Genomic DNA, 16,590 nt, shown 5'->3' on the forward strand with positions numbered 1-16,590 from the left:
AGTGAAACAAAACACAGGTTAGGGAGTTAAGGGCGTTGGCGAGATAGTGATTGAGGTGACTGACGCATGATCTAAGCTAGTTCTCAGGCTAAGACAGGCTTTGATTCCGCAGTGTCAAAGGACTAGAGGCTCAAATAGAGAACAAGTAAGCTGGAAAGAAAAGAAGTTATGTCAGAAACACCAGGGTCTGTTAAGCTAGATCAGAAATAGGGAGTAGGGAGACAGCGGTAGTAATTTGTAAGTAGAGGCTAGTGCATCCTAGAGAATAAGAACCACGTGTGTAAAGACAGATGCAAAGGGGACCAGCAAGAATGTCAGCATAACTACAGCATATTCTGCATAGAAGAAAGTGGCATAAAATTAAGGTGGAAACATGCATTAGTCCAGATTGTGGAACAGCCTCAAAACTTTGGGTATCAGTTCCTCTGAGGGGCCTGGAGCCAGCAGAAGGTTGCAGGAAGGGGAGCCCCATATAGCTATGCTTATAGTCCCAGGACCTACGTGCAGGTCATGCCCTGCACAGGGGCTTCTCTCTGGGGATGGAACTCCAGACCAAGCCATTCCCCCTGTTCTGTGGCTGCTTCAGTGGGAAGAAAAGGATCTTTTCTGTAATTCCCCATGTACTCCCCAAAGGAGGAGCCCTTTTCCAAGTTTTCCACCTGAGAGGATGCCTTCCTTATTGGCTAGTAGTGGCTCTGAGTAGAGTGACGATCAGATGGATTTCCAGGACCACTTCTCTGGCCATGGTGTAGAAGATGACCTAGAATAAGGAGACAGTGAACAGAATAGCTATCAACATACAAGGACAGATGAAAAGTAGCAGCCAAGAAGGAAGAGGCCAGACCCAGGAGCAAACTCTGTAGTAGAATTAACATTGGGCATCTTAGGGATGTAGGGATGGCAGAAAAGGGAAACCTTGAAGATGATTTGGATTGTTCTCTGCTATGTTCCTAGACCTGCCCACAATTAATGTTCAATTAATATTCGTCAAAGGAATTAAAAATATAGAGCTACAAGCAACAAAAACATTCTCAGAAGAAAGATACTATCTGCCTGGATGGAACTCTCTACTCATAGGAAGCAGTACCTCCAATAAGCTTCCTAATTTCAATGAGTTGTAGAGCTCAGAGCAGTCATCTAGAAATTTAGAGTTGTTCCTATGCAGTGGGTCTTAGCCTTTCCTGAATATTCAGATCACCTGAGAAGCTTTTAAAAATCCCAAATGCCCAAACTGGACCAATTAATGCAGAAACTCTGGGAGTGGGCCCCAGGCATCAATATTTTTTAAAGTTCCTAAGGTGATTCTAATATATATAGTCAACTGCTCCCACAGAACTTTGCAATATAAGATTTCTAGATGCAGCCATGAATACAGCATAGACAAGAGCTAGGTCAGGGACAGGGTAGAATGATTTAACATTTGACCATCTCATCACAATGAATCCTCCATTTCTTAGGAAATCTTTTTACATGGTGACCAGTTCTTCAAAATTAATTCCAACATCTTGGCAAAAGATGAAAAAATTAAAGAAATCTAGTGCATTGCTTCAGTGATTTTAGAAAACTGAATCATGGGCAAAATGTAGTACAATATAAAGCCATTTTTAAAATAATAATTTTAAAAGTAAATAATGTACAGACTTGGAAATTATTTTAAGACCCTCCCTCATCTGCTGCTAAGGTTAAATGTGTTCCAGGTGTCAGGAAGATCAAATACAATAGAAAAATAAAAGGAAAATAAAAGGAATGAGGATATTTTTGTACAGAGTAGAAGAGTTGTTCTCATTCTGTCATTTGTAACACAAAATTGAGCAGGCAAAGTAATTTAAGTCTCACCGTTCTTGACAGGAAGGCAAAGAATATTGCTAGTCAAAGAGTGGTGCAATGACCCGTCCCAGGCCAGGGCTGTTTTTTACCAATCCACAACAGATAAGAATTTGAGAATAATTGTTTATAAACTTTTCTAGCAACTGAATAATCTCTGTTGGATCACATACCAAAATACTGAGGCTTCTATTTTGTATATCATTGTGTATTTTTTTCACTTTTCCAATAATTAATTTTTATTATATTTTATAAAAATGTAAGTCTATAGCAGTTACCAAAAGAGAGGGGTGGGGGAGGGGAAGTGGGGAGGGAGAGAGAAGGGGATTGAGGGGCATTATGATTGGCACACATGGTGTAGGGGCGTCACGGGGAAGACAGTGCAGCACAAATAGTGACTCTGTGGTATCTTACTACACTGATGGGCAGCGACTGCAATGGGGTGTGGGGGGGCTTGATAATATGGGTGAATGTAGTAACCACATTTGTTTTCATGTGAAACCTTCATAAGAGTGTGTTTCAATGAGACCTTAATAAAAGTAAGTAAATAATAAAATAAAATAAGTAAGTCCACAGCAAGTTAGAACTTTTTAAAACTTGATCTTTCACCACAGATCGTTTGGGAAGCTACAGGACCATTATGACAGTGGAACATCAATGCAGAGGTGCACACAGAAGGAAAAAGTGAACACAGACAAGTTAATTGTTACCTTACCCACTTTGAATTTATATTTTAAAGGCCTATTTCATTGTACCTTATATCATTGTTACTAAAAATTATTTTCTGCTATAAACTTACATGCCTTGCTAGAATCTCTTTAAAAGGAAACAGTTTGCATAAGAAAACAGGTGGCAAAGGGTTGGCTTAGCAGTACTAGCTCATTTTCTAAGAGGAACCACGATGTCAGATAACTCGGGGAAGTTATTAATTCCTGTTGGGAAAGGGAGGTATCTCCTTTTTAAGAAGAAATTAGATCACTCCTTTCTGATTTGAAACAGCTAACATGGTATTCCAATGTATTAATGTAGAGACACCCTTGTTTACATAGGAGGAAGCCTACACTGAAAGGTTAATTTCCCAAGATCATGGTGATCAGGATTCCAACCCAAGATACTATACTCTTAACAATGAATTACTGAGCAATTATTTGGTTGTCTTATCCAGACAATGCCAAGAAATGCAAATTTTTTTTTGTCCTAGGTATATTTATTTAATGGTCATTTTAATTAGACTGACATAGTTGCAATATTTTTTTTTTGAGAGGGCACCTCTCATATTTATTGATCAAATGGTTGTTAACAACAATAAAATTCTGTATAGGGGACTCAATGCACAATCATTGATCAACCCCAAGCCTAATTCTCACAGTCTCCAATCTTCTGAAGCAAAACGAACAAGTTCTTACATGGTGAACAAGTTCTTACATAGTGAATAAGTTCTTACATGGTGAACAGTGCAAGGGCAGTCATATCACAGAAACTTTCGGTTTTGATCACGCATCATGAACTATAAACAATCAGGTCAAATGTGATTATTCGTTTGATTTTTATACTTGATTTATATGTGAATCCCACATTTCTCCCTTATTATTATTATTTTTTTTTTACTAAAATGCTGAAGTAGTAGGTAGATGCAAGATAAAGGTAGAAAACATAATTTAGTGCTGTAAGAGGGCAAATGTAGATGATCAGGTGTGTGCCTATAGACTAAGTATTAATCCAAGCTAGACAAGGGCAACAAAACATCCACGGATGCAGAAGAAGGAAATGCAAATTTTAAATATACAGACAATACCATTTTTTTAAGTCTATGTTTTGGCATTGTTTAGTTTTAGCTTGAACATATAGCATTTTACTCAGCTCCATCATTCTTCACTACAGATATTAAAATATATAATCTAGGAGTTTTTTGCCATACTCTAAAACATTCTTAAACATATTTTATGTCTATGCTAGTGACTTTTTAAGGCAGATGGTGAATGATCCCTCAATTCTTAGCATCACTGATTAAAAGTTAATCTTTGGTAAAAGAACCATGCTGTGGATCCTGAAATCAGCTGGTTAGGTGCAATGGGTGTGGCCACTTCAATAACAGGAATAATCTAGGTTTTTCGAAAAGCTCATGGGTGAAATGGGTGAAGGTGATTGAAAGATACAAACTTCCAGTTACAAGATACATAAGTCCTGGGGGTGTAACGTACAACACGGAGACTATAGATAACAATACTGTATTGTGCATTTGAAAGTTGCTAAGAGTAAAGCTTAGAAGTTCTCATCAAAAGAGAAAAAATGTTGTTAACCATGTGTGGTGATGGATGTTAACTAAACTTGCTCTGGTAATCATTTTGCAATACATACCTACATCAAATCATGTTGTACACCTAAAACTAATACAATGTTATATGACAAGTAAATTAATTTTAAAAATAATAAATAAAAAGTAGCTCATTGTCTTATCCACAATCTATCTTAAGTATGTATACCTGGTCTAAGATCATAATGGTATTAGTTCTGAATCTTCGGGTTTGAGCAACAAGCCATTTCCAAGTCAACCTTCAGCTGACTGGTTTTAGAAAGTCTTCACTAGTCCTGAACAGAATCTGCCTAGGAGTTGGTCTTTTGACCTCTGAGTCACAGATGGTATATACGAAGAATGCTGGAGGTTTATGTGTGAGACAGTAAAGAAATAGAAAAGGAGAAACAGAATAAAATCTAATTACATGGAGTTTTGCTTAAAACAAAATGGATTGAGTTCTGCCCAAAGTGGCTTGTTGTTTCCTGTGCCAGGAACTACTGTGCGGCCCAGCAGGAAGTGTGCTACAGAGCAGGGTCACATTACACCCTTGTTTTATGGTTCATTTCACTTATTTAATGCAATCTGAGAACCTGCAAAAGGAACATGTTAGAGGGAGGGAATAGGCTTTTTGTATTGTTTTGTTTTGTTTTTTTAAGTTTCTTTGAATCAAAACATTTGTTTTTACAAGGTGCTTATAGTCCCAGGGAAACAGGACTTCCAGGGTTGCACAGTGAAGACATTTCTCTTTGTCGCAAAATTCAAAAAGACACAAAGTCAGGTTATGTCTAGGGTTGAGTTATGTCCATTTCCTTTGCTGTCCTACTCACATAATTTTTAACGTAAAGAATTACAGCCATGTCCAGGAACAGTCTAAATCATCCTGAATCTATATGAGCTCCTCCTAAGGTCTCTAATTTGATAGAGAGCCCATGATGTTGGGGGCAGCAGGGAGGAAAGGAATATATTTAAGATGCAAAATAGCGATTCATCTGTCAAGCAAAAGAATGAGTTCATTTGGCTGTATTGCTTGAAAAATGCATGAATTGAACAACTGGACTGCCTCGTGGTGGCATACACCACTCCTCACACGCTGTCTGTTTTCCTCTCCAGAGACCTCAGTATGAACAACATCAGTCAGCTGCCCCCGAATCCCCAGCACAGCCTCCGCTTCCTAGAGGAGTTGTAAGTATCAGCGCAGTCACGATGCACCCAGTCAATGCTGGACACATTCTTGGGTTTGTCTCTCATACTTAACTGTAGGAACCAGATAAAACAAGGCAGGAAAGCTGTCAGCACCAACAATTTTGGCACATGAGGAAACACTTAGTTGGGAGGGGGGGAAAAAAGAATTGCTTATGATTCTGGAAATCAACTTATAAAAGAGTTTACCATGAGCCTACAACTTTCGAAGGTGAGACTGAGCCAAACAAATTAAAATTTTAAAACAAAGGCTGTTTAAAAGAGCTGGATGGCTCTTTGGAAATAGTTAAGCAGCAGGATATTAAATGTTTGAATGCTGGTTCATGTTTATTAAAATAGCAAGTAAAGCTATAATCAAAACCAAAAACTGCCGCTTGCTTCGGCTTGTGACAGGGAGAATTGAGTCCACATTTCATAGCACCAAAACGTCTTGTCCTAATCACTTTTAATTCCTATTTTCCTACTTTTAATTTTAGCTTTCCTCAAGGCTTGAACAGAAAAACATGAAATCCAAAGAACTTACAACTGGGCTCCCCCAAACTCAATATAAAAAGTCAAATAATTTAAAAAGAAGGATGCTAAAATTAGCTCATGATACACAAAGGAATCTTGATTATTAAGTCTAGCAATCACTTACCAGAAGATGAAAAAAAACGGTATAAGCCAAAAATCTGCATTTAAAAATTCATTTGATCCTTTTACCCTCTGGAGTGATGGGGACTGAGGAAGTGATGCGCAGTCGTCATCTTCACGAAGACAGTTTGGCACCATCAGTTGGCTAAATCCTCTGTTGATTAAAGGAATTGTTTGGGCCATGATCTCCTTTGAAAATACTTCCTCTATAAATCCCAAAGTCAGAGTCCAATTTGGGGAGTAATTTAAATTGTTGATGCACCACATGATCCACCATGGGAGGTGGAAAGAATGTTCCATCACAACCAAATTACCCTACATCAAGTTTTTTTTCAAGATTAGAGTCCCCAATTTCTCCCCTTTGGGGTATTATCTGTATTTTTTATGACATTGTATTTTTAGGGGATGCTGTTGTCTTATTACTGAAATCAATTGAATATTTCCAGATTGTTATCAAGAGGTATGGTGGGGAGGCTTAGATTACCAGACTGTACAGCAAGTTTTTATCATTCAAGGACTGGGTTTTACTCTGTGTTGGGACAGGCTCCTCTTCTTCCGTCTATTCTTCTCTCTCCGGCTATTGCTGTTGCTAAGAATGATACTTCATCAGGGCTGGAACCATGCCTGTCTCAGTCACGGCTTGTATGTAATCAATAACCAATAAATTTTTGAGGAATGAATAATGAGAAAGCAAAATGTATAAAAGAAGCCTTTTGTACAAGTTAGCTGCTTTAGAAAAATTAGCAGATTTTGTTGAAATTAGCCAATCTTTTTAAAGATTATTTTTAATAAGTTTCAATCCACATTTTTTCCTTATTTACATCCTCTTCATCCTCCCTCCTCCACCATAATTAATATTCAGTGCTTACTCCTGTTCACCTCTATATTTCTATGGTATGCATTTCCTATGCTTTTCTCTTTAATTTCTTTGCACCACACAGTGGCAAAAGGCTTCTGTTCTACCTCAACGTACACCTCAAGTTTAGACCACAAACTGAATCAATAATTCACTTCCCCGAGCACTTTGTTTAATAGAGTTCTTCCTCAGTGACCCAACCCATTCAAAATAACTTCTCTTTCTTCATGCAGTGAATGTTAATTCTGTTCTAAGGCCACTTTTTTACAAGATAATTGAGAAAAGTCAGACAAAAAAGAGAGAGGGAACTACCCTTTGAAAAAAAATATTTTTCTGTGTTGTTTTATTTTTATATCCCTGGAAATTCCATCAAGTATTTTGACCATGGAATCACAGAATTTTAGAAATAGAGAAGACCTGTTAAAGACTATTCATTCCATGTTCTAATTTTGTTCTGGAATTCCCTCTGCTGAGCTGGCCGACTTGCTGAATTTGAAAGCTGGACCACTTTCCCATATATAATTCTGTGTTGCATCTAACTGGTGCTTCGAAGACCTCATTATTCAATTAGTGACAAAAGGGTGTAGTATTTATAGAAGCTGGGAAGATGAGCAACTCTGCTTGGTTTATTCCTTTGTTACCAAGGCTAGATTTAGGGTATTTTGTGTGTATGTGTTTAAAAAAAAATGTTAGCAGAGCATCTTGATTATGCCTTTGATATGTTGCTGATTTCTAGACTCAGCTATGTTTAAGTCCATATTCTCTAAAATAATAGTATAAATACAATGATAACAATAAGAGCTTACTCTGTGCCAGGCACTGTTCAAAATGCTTTACACATATGATCCCACTGAAACCTCTTAACAGCCCCATAAAGGTAGATATTATTATTATTCCTAGCTAACAGATTAGAAAAAAAACAAAACTGAAGTAAAGAGGAAATAAGGAACTCACCCAAGATAATGGAGTTGGTAAGTATCAGAGCAAAGATTCAAACCCATTTTCAAAGCCACACACAGAAAGTAGAAGGAGCCTTAGGGATTGTACATGATTCATCTGTGCTTTTCTTGCCCCACAGTCTCTAGAACAGGTGAACACTGCAAGTATTGTTTAAACTGGGTCTCATTATAATAGGCATGTTCTATATCTGTGTGTCTGTGTGTATTGTGGGGGAATGAAAAAGAGAGGGTGAGAGAGAGCTATATATCATCAGGGAGAGATTGGATACTCAGGTTATTTATGTACTACCATCATCTATTGGCTATGAGAAAGTCAGAATTTTGGGCATGAATTTCACCAATTTAGCAGTGCTCAACAGGTACAAAACCTTAGTTAACATTTTTACAGCTACATACATACACATAAGCGGCATGTTTTATACAGTACTCTACCTGAACTAGCAAATGACCAATCGCACAGCTATAAACATTTACATTTCTGTTATTGTGTACATCTATCTTTTATTATGGACAATTAGAGTACTGTTCTAAAAGTATTTTTCACTCAGTTTATTTGGCTCATATCTGTGCTTTATCTCTTCATCCATGAAATAGAAAACTGTTATCAATAATATTAATAAAACTCCCACCACAAAACTCAATTTTTAAAAAGCACTATTCATAAAGCCAAGTTACCACTCTTCCACTTAGCTCTAATTACCCGAGATATCATTTCCCTGGTTTAATTCATTTAACTATGTTAAAAGCTATGTAGACATCTGTGGTGTATCCCTCTTCTTAACAAAGGTGCCACAGTTCAAAATCCTCTAAGAATCCATAAAATCCTAGAGGCACTCACTGACTTAATATTTATATATATATATATATATATATATATGTATGTAATATAATATATATTAATATTATTATCCTGGAAAAAGTGACTGGAGTAAATATTTAGCAAGAATAAAAGCCATCACAGTTCACGGCCTCCTCCCCTTCCTGACATTCTGGAATGCTTACTACTTGTGCCACAGGTTCAGCCACATTCAGGTCCTATTTCTTTTTCATTATTTATTTTTTATAACTCTACAAAGTGACCAGATGCACACAGGCCAAACATCCTATTGGTGCAATGTGACAGTGCAAGGAAAAGGAGAGTTCTTTTCTTTTGCAAAAAAAACAAAACACAAACCAAAAACACTCATATCTGAGTGCTGGGAGACTGCCGTACAGAGAGAAGAGGGCAGTGCCCAGCAGCAGAAGCCCAGCACTCTGTCCTGGCTCGGCTGCTTGCTAGTGATAACCCACTTGACCTCACTGGGCCTCAGGGGATAATGGCAGGAGCTGCCCAGCCTGTGTTTTGAGATGTTTCTGAGGGTCAGATGAAATGATGAGAGAATTCTGGTGAACTAGAATTTATGTATTGAATTGTTTAAGTAAAATAAAAATACCTCCAAGAAGATTCCAACCTTCTTTCCTATTTTTGTGAGCTACGTTTTGCAGTAATCCCAGGGATCTGGGACTTGTTAAGGGAAAGCTATTTCCAACCATGACCTCTAATGAACACAGACAATAGTTCTTTACTAAGTTTTAACATTCTGATCAATAATTGAGTCTCACTCCAACCAGTACCTCTCCCAGTTCTATTTATTCCATTCTACTAGAAACTTCATGTTAATGTTTGCTATATGGACAAATAAAAGACCCTACACTTGTCCGTCAGTATGTGGTTCCGAGGTTAGGAGCTAAGGGCAGATTGTGCCTAATGCTGACATCTGCAAGCTCATTGAACTTACACTGGTAGTCTGATTAAACCAGAAAGGGAAATGAATTGTTATCATTTTAAATGGTCTAACTTAAAGGCCTTTATTTCCGAATAGTATTTTAAAATCTTCCCAGACTCTAATGCTATTGGAATCAAATACTCGATTTAGGAAGGAAACAGGAGAATCTCTAGGGAGGTCTGTTTTTAAGTTACTATTGTTTCCTGGAACTGTTTGCTCATATTGTGGTTGGCCTTGAAGAATCTCTGTATAAATAGTAGATATTTATTATTGCAGATGAAATGTGTAATGAGAAATACCACCAAACTTCCTGAAAGCACAATCTATGCTGTTACTTCTACTTCCTCATCATGCTGCTGAAAACAGTGAGAGCTGTCCTGCCTGTCTTTTGACATTTTCTTCCAAGGAGCAAATGAAACAATGATGAAAGAATTTTGGTGAACTATCATTCACATAGTGGGTAGTATTAGTAACATGAAAACACCTCCGTGCCCATGAACAGTCTTCCTGCTCCTTGTCACAGTGTTCAATCTCTTGTCTTCATAGATCTGACCAGTGATTATAAATGCTGCCTCTTTGAAACTTGTTCTGTAATGAAATTACATGATTGTTATCTTGGTTGTCTTGCAAATGTCTATCTATACAGCTAAATATAGACATTTAGATATCTGTCCTTGTATCTGTATGTCTGTATATATATATATAGATGTGTGCATATATTTTGTTAAGACAGTTGAGACATTCTGAAAGTGTCTTACCACTCTGTCTCCTCTTCTTCTCTCATTAGCATCCCTTTCTCCTCCACCTCCAACTCCTGTAAAATGCAGACATTCCCAAAATTTCTGCACTTAGTTTTATTGTCTCCTTTCTCAGTGCTCTTCAGTTCATTCATTCAACATGTATTTACTGAGCCACTGGGAGCAGAAGAGGAATAGGACTTGCTATGGTTCCTTCATTCATTCAATAAGCCCCTGCCCTGCATGAGCTTACAGTCTAGTGGGGGAGATAATCAGCAAGAAAACAATTTGCTGATCGTGTGGGTAAGTAGAGAATAAATAACCAGGGATGACGAGGAAGGAAAGTCTCTCTGAGCCGGTGACATCTCAACTGAGATCATGAGGATGAGGGGAAGGTGTTGTCCTAAGAACTGGAGTAGAGTGTTCCTGGCAGGTGAATAGTGTGAGCGAGGGCCCCAAGATAGAAAAGAATGTGATGCGCTTGTAGATCTGAAAGAAAAGCCATATGGCTGGAGCGAGTGAAAGGAAGGGAACTGACTTGGGTTGAAGCTGGAGATGAAAGCAACAGCCAGGTTATGCAAGACCAATCAGACTATGGATAGAATTATATAAGAGCAATGCAAAGCCATTGGGGGAGCTGTAGGTTGCTAGGGCAAAAATAGGATTTATTATTTTAAGATTTCTCTGATTTCTGTATGCAAAAGAGATTGGGCAGTTACAGAAGAAAAGACACCACTAGGAGACTACAGACCCATTAGAGGTTAAACACAGTTGTTTCAGAAAGAAACCCAAGATTTTAATTGTTTGTGTTTTACAGATGGATCCCCAAATCATATTTCTACTTCAGATCTCTTTGTCTCTGACAGTGGTTCTAAAGTGTGCTGCTCGAACCAGAAGCATTGGTACCACCTGTATAGTTGCTAGAAATGCAAATTCTGTGCCCCACCACCACCACCCTCAAGCTAGTAAATCAGAAATGCTGGGGATTGGGTCCAGAAACTTCCTTTAATTAACAAGCTCTAGAGATGACTTTGAAGCATGGTAACAGTTGAGGCCCCCTAGTCTAGGCCAGTAGTTCTCAAATTTTAGTGACGTCTGAATCATCCCAAGCACTTGTTAAACCAGGTGTTGTTGGGCTCCAGAGCTGCTCCAGCAGGTTGTGGGTGGAAAGGGAGAATGTCAAGAAGTTACATTTATAACAAGTTCTCAGATAGTCTAGGGACCACACTCTGAGAATCATCAACTAAGTAACACATCCACCCACCCCACCAAGACTTTTAAAACTCAACAAGTGCAGAGCCAGATTCATTCATGGGCCCCTCTGTCTCCCTCTTGCCTTTCCTGCCTGCTATCATCATTCTTATTACCCAGACTTGGGATCACTGTGCCTGTCACTTCTTTTGTGTCTGTAATTCTTTCTCTCTCACCCCCAATATCAGCCAGTTTTCAAGTCCTAGAGCTCATAGTTTCACATTGTCTTTCCCATATGTTCATTCTATTTCATCACCACCTAATTCTTCAGGTTCTTATTTTCTCTTCTGTATAACTGTTAAAATAGATTAATTAATCAACTCTCCTAATTCCTTCAACAATTAATGAATGAATCTTCATCTCTGGGGGTGGAGACCAGGAAGGTCTCTAGGTGATTTTATCAATATTAAACTGTGAGAACTACTTCGGAGTTTCCAATCCTTGAATATGCATAAGAATCACCTGGAGCATTTTTAAAACTACTAATTGCCAAGGCTTATTCCCAGAGATTCTGATTTAATGGGTCTCACTGGGGACCCAGGCATTATTTTGTTAAAGCTCAGGTGGACTAGACTCATTGGGTTATATGGAAGCATCATACCAGAGAAAGACAGTCAGGGGCTTATCAGTTACTTGAATGTAGGGACTGAAAGGGAAGTAAGAAGGTGAGAGATGATTCTGAGTAAGTGTCTTGCCAATGGGTTTCAGCCCCGGGCAAGTTCACTATGGATTCAATGTGACCAAAGAAATTGAGAGCAAAACGTTCTTGGGGTGAAAGGGTTATACCCAACTTTATTTCCAGGTGGCAGGTCAGTCACTAAAACCCCATTCACTCAGAGCGAGTCTACATGCAGCAAGCCAGTCTCTGCCTCTGAGCCCCTCTGTCCGCACAGCAATCCTCTGGGCCTCTCTGCCTGCACAGTCATCCTCTGGGCCTCTCTGCACAGTTGTCCCACACAGCCATCCTCTGGGTCTCTGTTCTCGGCGCTGCCACCACTCTGGTCTCTGCTCTGCTCTCCTGCAGCCTTGCAGCCCTGCCACCATGTTGCGCACAAAGTGCTGGGCGGAGCTCTTTTTATAGAGTCAACAGCCATGTATTGCCCACAGGTGTGCAGTGAGCTAGTCAACCATGGCCAGGTGAGAAACCTGGCCACGGGAACTCTCATTTTATCCACAGTAAGGTTATGAGATTAGGGGCCAGACAACTAGTGAAGCACAGTCAATACGAACAGAATTCAAGGGGAACAACTGATACCTTGGAGGCAAGAGGATATCTGGTTCTGGATATACAAAATGTAAGGTACCAGCAGGACCTCCAAATGGAAATGTCATTAACACACTTGGAATGTGAGTTTGGAACATGAGTCTGTTCTAGAGATAATGTTCAGAGAGTTGCTTGCAAAAAGGTGATTGTTGAATGTTCTGGGGCAGATGAGGACCTTGAAAGAGGATATAAGCTCTGTGTTTCCCACTAGGCCTCTTTACCCATATGAAATTCATTAGGCTGCTTATTAAAAATGCAGATTCCCAAATCCTTCTCCCTGGAAACGCCAGTTCACTAAATCTAGGTTGAAGTCTGGGGCATTCTGAATGTGTTGTGTCTCCTAAGGCTATGTCAATACCCACTGCATTTTGAACACCAGTAGATAGAGAAAAAAAAATGTGTGAGGACGGAAACTTGAGTAACATCTATGTTTGGAGAATGAGAAATAAAAGAGAGGCCAGCAAGAAGACAAAAAGATGACCAGTCTCAGTGGCGAGAGCAATAAGATTGTCCGGAATCTCGAAGGCCTTGGAAGGGCTCGGCATGAGAAGGAGGGAGCTACGGTTTCTCATGGCCCGCCCTTCAAGTGGTGTGGCCATTGGTGTCTTTGTGCTTCTGCTGTCTTAGACTGGCTGGTCCTGAGCAACCTACACTCTGGATCAACCTACTTTTAACCAAAGTAATGTTTAAAAACTCAAATTTTTGAGACGGAATACTATGTTGAACTAAATTCCCTTGTGTACATTTTTCTATAGCAGCTTGAGCAAATAACCTCTTTTAGGCCCATTTTCCTATGTATAAAATGAGATAATCATGTTATTTGACAAGATTTTTATAAAAATTAAATAGCACAATGTATATAAATTACTTCATATTGTACCTAGCACTTATGAATTGTTTTATAAAAGGTAGGTACCATGTGTATGCCCAAAAGCACTATATGTGGCATATTGAAAGTGCTCAAAGAAATTGCTGAATTTAAATTTGCTGAGTAATGAAGAAGAAATATTCTTCATCTATTTATGATCGGGCTATATAATAAATAGCCATCCTGGAATAGTTATGCCAGACCTGAAGCAACTGTAGCAGTATATAGCCAACTGTCTTAAGAAGCAAGATCAAATGATCAATCAATAAATATTGATTCAGTTCCCTGTTCTGTGCAAGCAATAAGATTCTTGACCTTAGGAATCTGTAATCAAGTCAGGCAGACTACAAATAAAAGGGTAGAAACTGAACCTTTATAGACATCATCATATAGAATATCTCCTTCAGGAAAGTTAGCTGTGGACTGAGGTAATTAAAGAAGGTTTTACAAAGGAGTTGAATATTAAACTTCATTAGTCTGTGATTAAAGCTACAGCGCCATATGTCCACAAGAGGTTTTCCCTGTTGCCCTGAAAAGTTCACTTATTCAGTCCAGTGGTCTTAGCTCTTGCACATTGAACTCTGAATATTTTTGATCCTGTCTAATAATGAAAACAAAGTGGAAGGCTCATAGATACACAATTTAAGAGAGGAAGATTTGAGGGCTGGATTTGACCGATTAGATGTACTTAACTGATTTGGTGCGGAAACCAGTTTTCAAAAATCACAATTTCTTGAGGCATATTAGGAAAGACAGTTTTTTCTCTAATGGAAAGAAAAGCAGGTGATGAAAAGTCATAATCCTTATATCCAAGGCTGTTGAATAGGCTTCAGCAAACCTTACTAAAGATGAGTGCCAGAGGGTTAAAATCTAAGTTTCTGGACCCTTCTGACCAGATGTGCATCTAATGAAGGAAAACCTGCCCTGGGGTGTTTGGTCAGTTCCTATGATGATGCGTCATTGCCGGCAGGTGCAGGACTGAATTTCATCTTCTTCATGTCTAACTCTTCTATGGCCTAGACCCTTGGCTCCTTTACCATAAATCCAAAAGCGAAACCTGTAAATGGGGTGGCCCCAACAGCTACAAAAAAAAAAGCACTTAATGTATTGAACTGAATCATGAAGAGTCCATCTGAATTGTCTATTGTATTTGTTTTCATAACTTTACCTTTTGCAAGTCATTACTAACAATATTATTGTGGTTTTTGCTAACTTTATTTTAGGAGAATTTAACTTTTTTTCATATGGGAATACTTTGACACTTCATAAGGAAGTAAGAGACTATGGAGATTTTATGTTTAGCGATAGTCTAGCTACTATTATCCAAGTGAATTTTAACTCAGAAGAGTAGAAAGAAATCCAGAAATAGTAACAGAACCTCTGAAATTAATATCGGAAAATCACAGAGAAGGAAACTATTATCAGAAACCTGGAAAACAGGGAACTGTCATCTAGATGTCCAGAATAGGAAAACAGGGAAACTACTCCCAATGAGCCTGATGTTAGCCCTCACCAAATTTCTAGAACAAATTAATATTGCATGTATAGAATGTGTGTCCTCTGGGTCTCACGCACTTTGTAAAAATTGTTGAAAAACAAAGCAGTAGTTTCTAGTAATTTCTAGGAACCAGAATGAATTTGCTAAGTAGTCTGAAATGTCTTATTTTAATTCATAAGGATTATCATATTCAAGTTCATTCTGCTCTGATTACAGCTTCTATGTTCCATAAGAAAAGAGTAGATTACCCTTAAAGGAAATCGAGAAAGAGTTGAAGTTTTTCTTTCTACATAAAACCTTTCTGCTCTTTGGTATCTTTATCTACAAAACGTGGACAATAATAATCTCTGATTTACCTCCTGATGTGAAGTAGAATTGTTATTAAAATATTAGACATGTAATAAGGAAATCTTACCATAAACAAGAAGGAAAAGAGGTGGAGGGTGCATGAGGTGGAAAAGGATAAGGATAACCAGGAAATGCATGTGTACCATTAAAACAATTTGAGGGCAGAAAAAGACCTTAGCAGGGGAACCCTGTCATTTTAAAAACACAAGTGACATGAGGTCCAGAGAAGGTCTGTGGCTTGTTTAAAGTCTTGCAACAAGTTAATGGTGAGAAGGGAGAAAACGAAAAAGGGAAAGAAAAAAAAAAAAAGGAAGAACTACAAGTTCAAAGGTTCCCACAAGGCTTGACCCAGGAGGCTGCCGTAACTCTCCAGGCTCTGAAATTGCTCCCCTGCCTTTGAGACTTGGCCAAGGGGATCATCCATGGTGGGCCATGGCTCTGCGCACATTCGACTCCCCGGAGGGCTCAATCAGAGAGCAGGCTCAAGCACCCCTCCCACTCTTAATGCACACCCCATTTTACCCACACATCTCTCCCTCTCCAGACCTATGTAAAGAGAAAAAAATCCTTTAGATTTTCTTACTTTAGAAATTCAAATGACTGGAGGGATCCAAAGAACACCCATTTCCAAAAATATTTTGATTCCTTGTTAAAACACCAAAACATCTACATATTTGATTTATTTGAAGAGGACTGTGTCTGCTGTAACTTTGGTTTTATTTCCTTTTTATGGCAGTGATGTCAGTAAAACTAATAGTAGGATGATATGAGTTACATGTGAAGCAGTATCTTTAAAAACAGAAAACTTTTTGCAAGTCATGTAAAAGGATATAATTTTCCTATTATGTTGTTTCTTATAGAAATGAAGATGATGAAAGAGATAGTCTCAAGAAATAATTTTAGAAATGGGGGCAGGGGCAACCTCTCAGGCAGATGGTGTATAAGTCCCTAGGGCTGGAACACAGTTGCCCAGAGATTTTTCATTCAAATCATCACCGGAAAGATTTGCATGCAGTTCTCACTATTCATGTAGCCATTTGAAAGTTCACATGTACTTAATTCTAGAATTACTAAAACCATCCCTCATGGT

General features: G+C 38.5%; 1 protein-coding gene across 2 annotated transcripts in view; it reads left to right on the forward strand.

Annotated features, from left to right (window-relative positions):
- Window positions 1–16,590, forward strand: part of LGR5 (leucine rich repeat containing G protein-coupled receptor 5) — a 117,018-nt gene that overhangs the window by 50,159 nt on the left and 50,269 nt on the right. For both annotated transcript variants that reach the window (XM_036917629.2, XM_036917630.2), the window contains exon 2: window positions 5,231–5,302. In XM_036917629.2, the coding sequence (XP_036773524.2) occupies window positions 5,231–5,302 (72 nt within the window). The remainder of the gene's footprint in view (window positions 1–5,230; window positions 5,303–16,590) is intronic.

Source organism: Manis pentadactyla, chromosome 10 (genome assembly GCF_030020395.1).
Source record: "Manis pentadactyla isolate mManPen7 chromosome 10, mManPen7.hap1, whole genome shotgun sequence".
Taxonomy (NCBI): Eukaryota; Metazoa; Chordata; class Mammalia; order Pholidota; family Manidae; genus Manis; species Manis pentadactyla.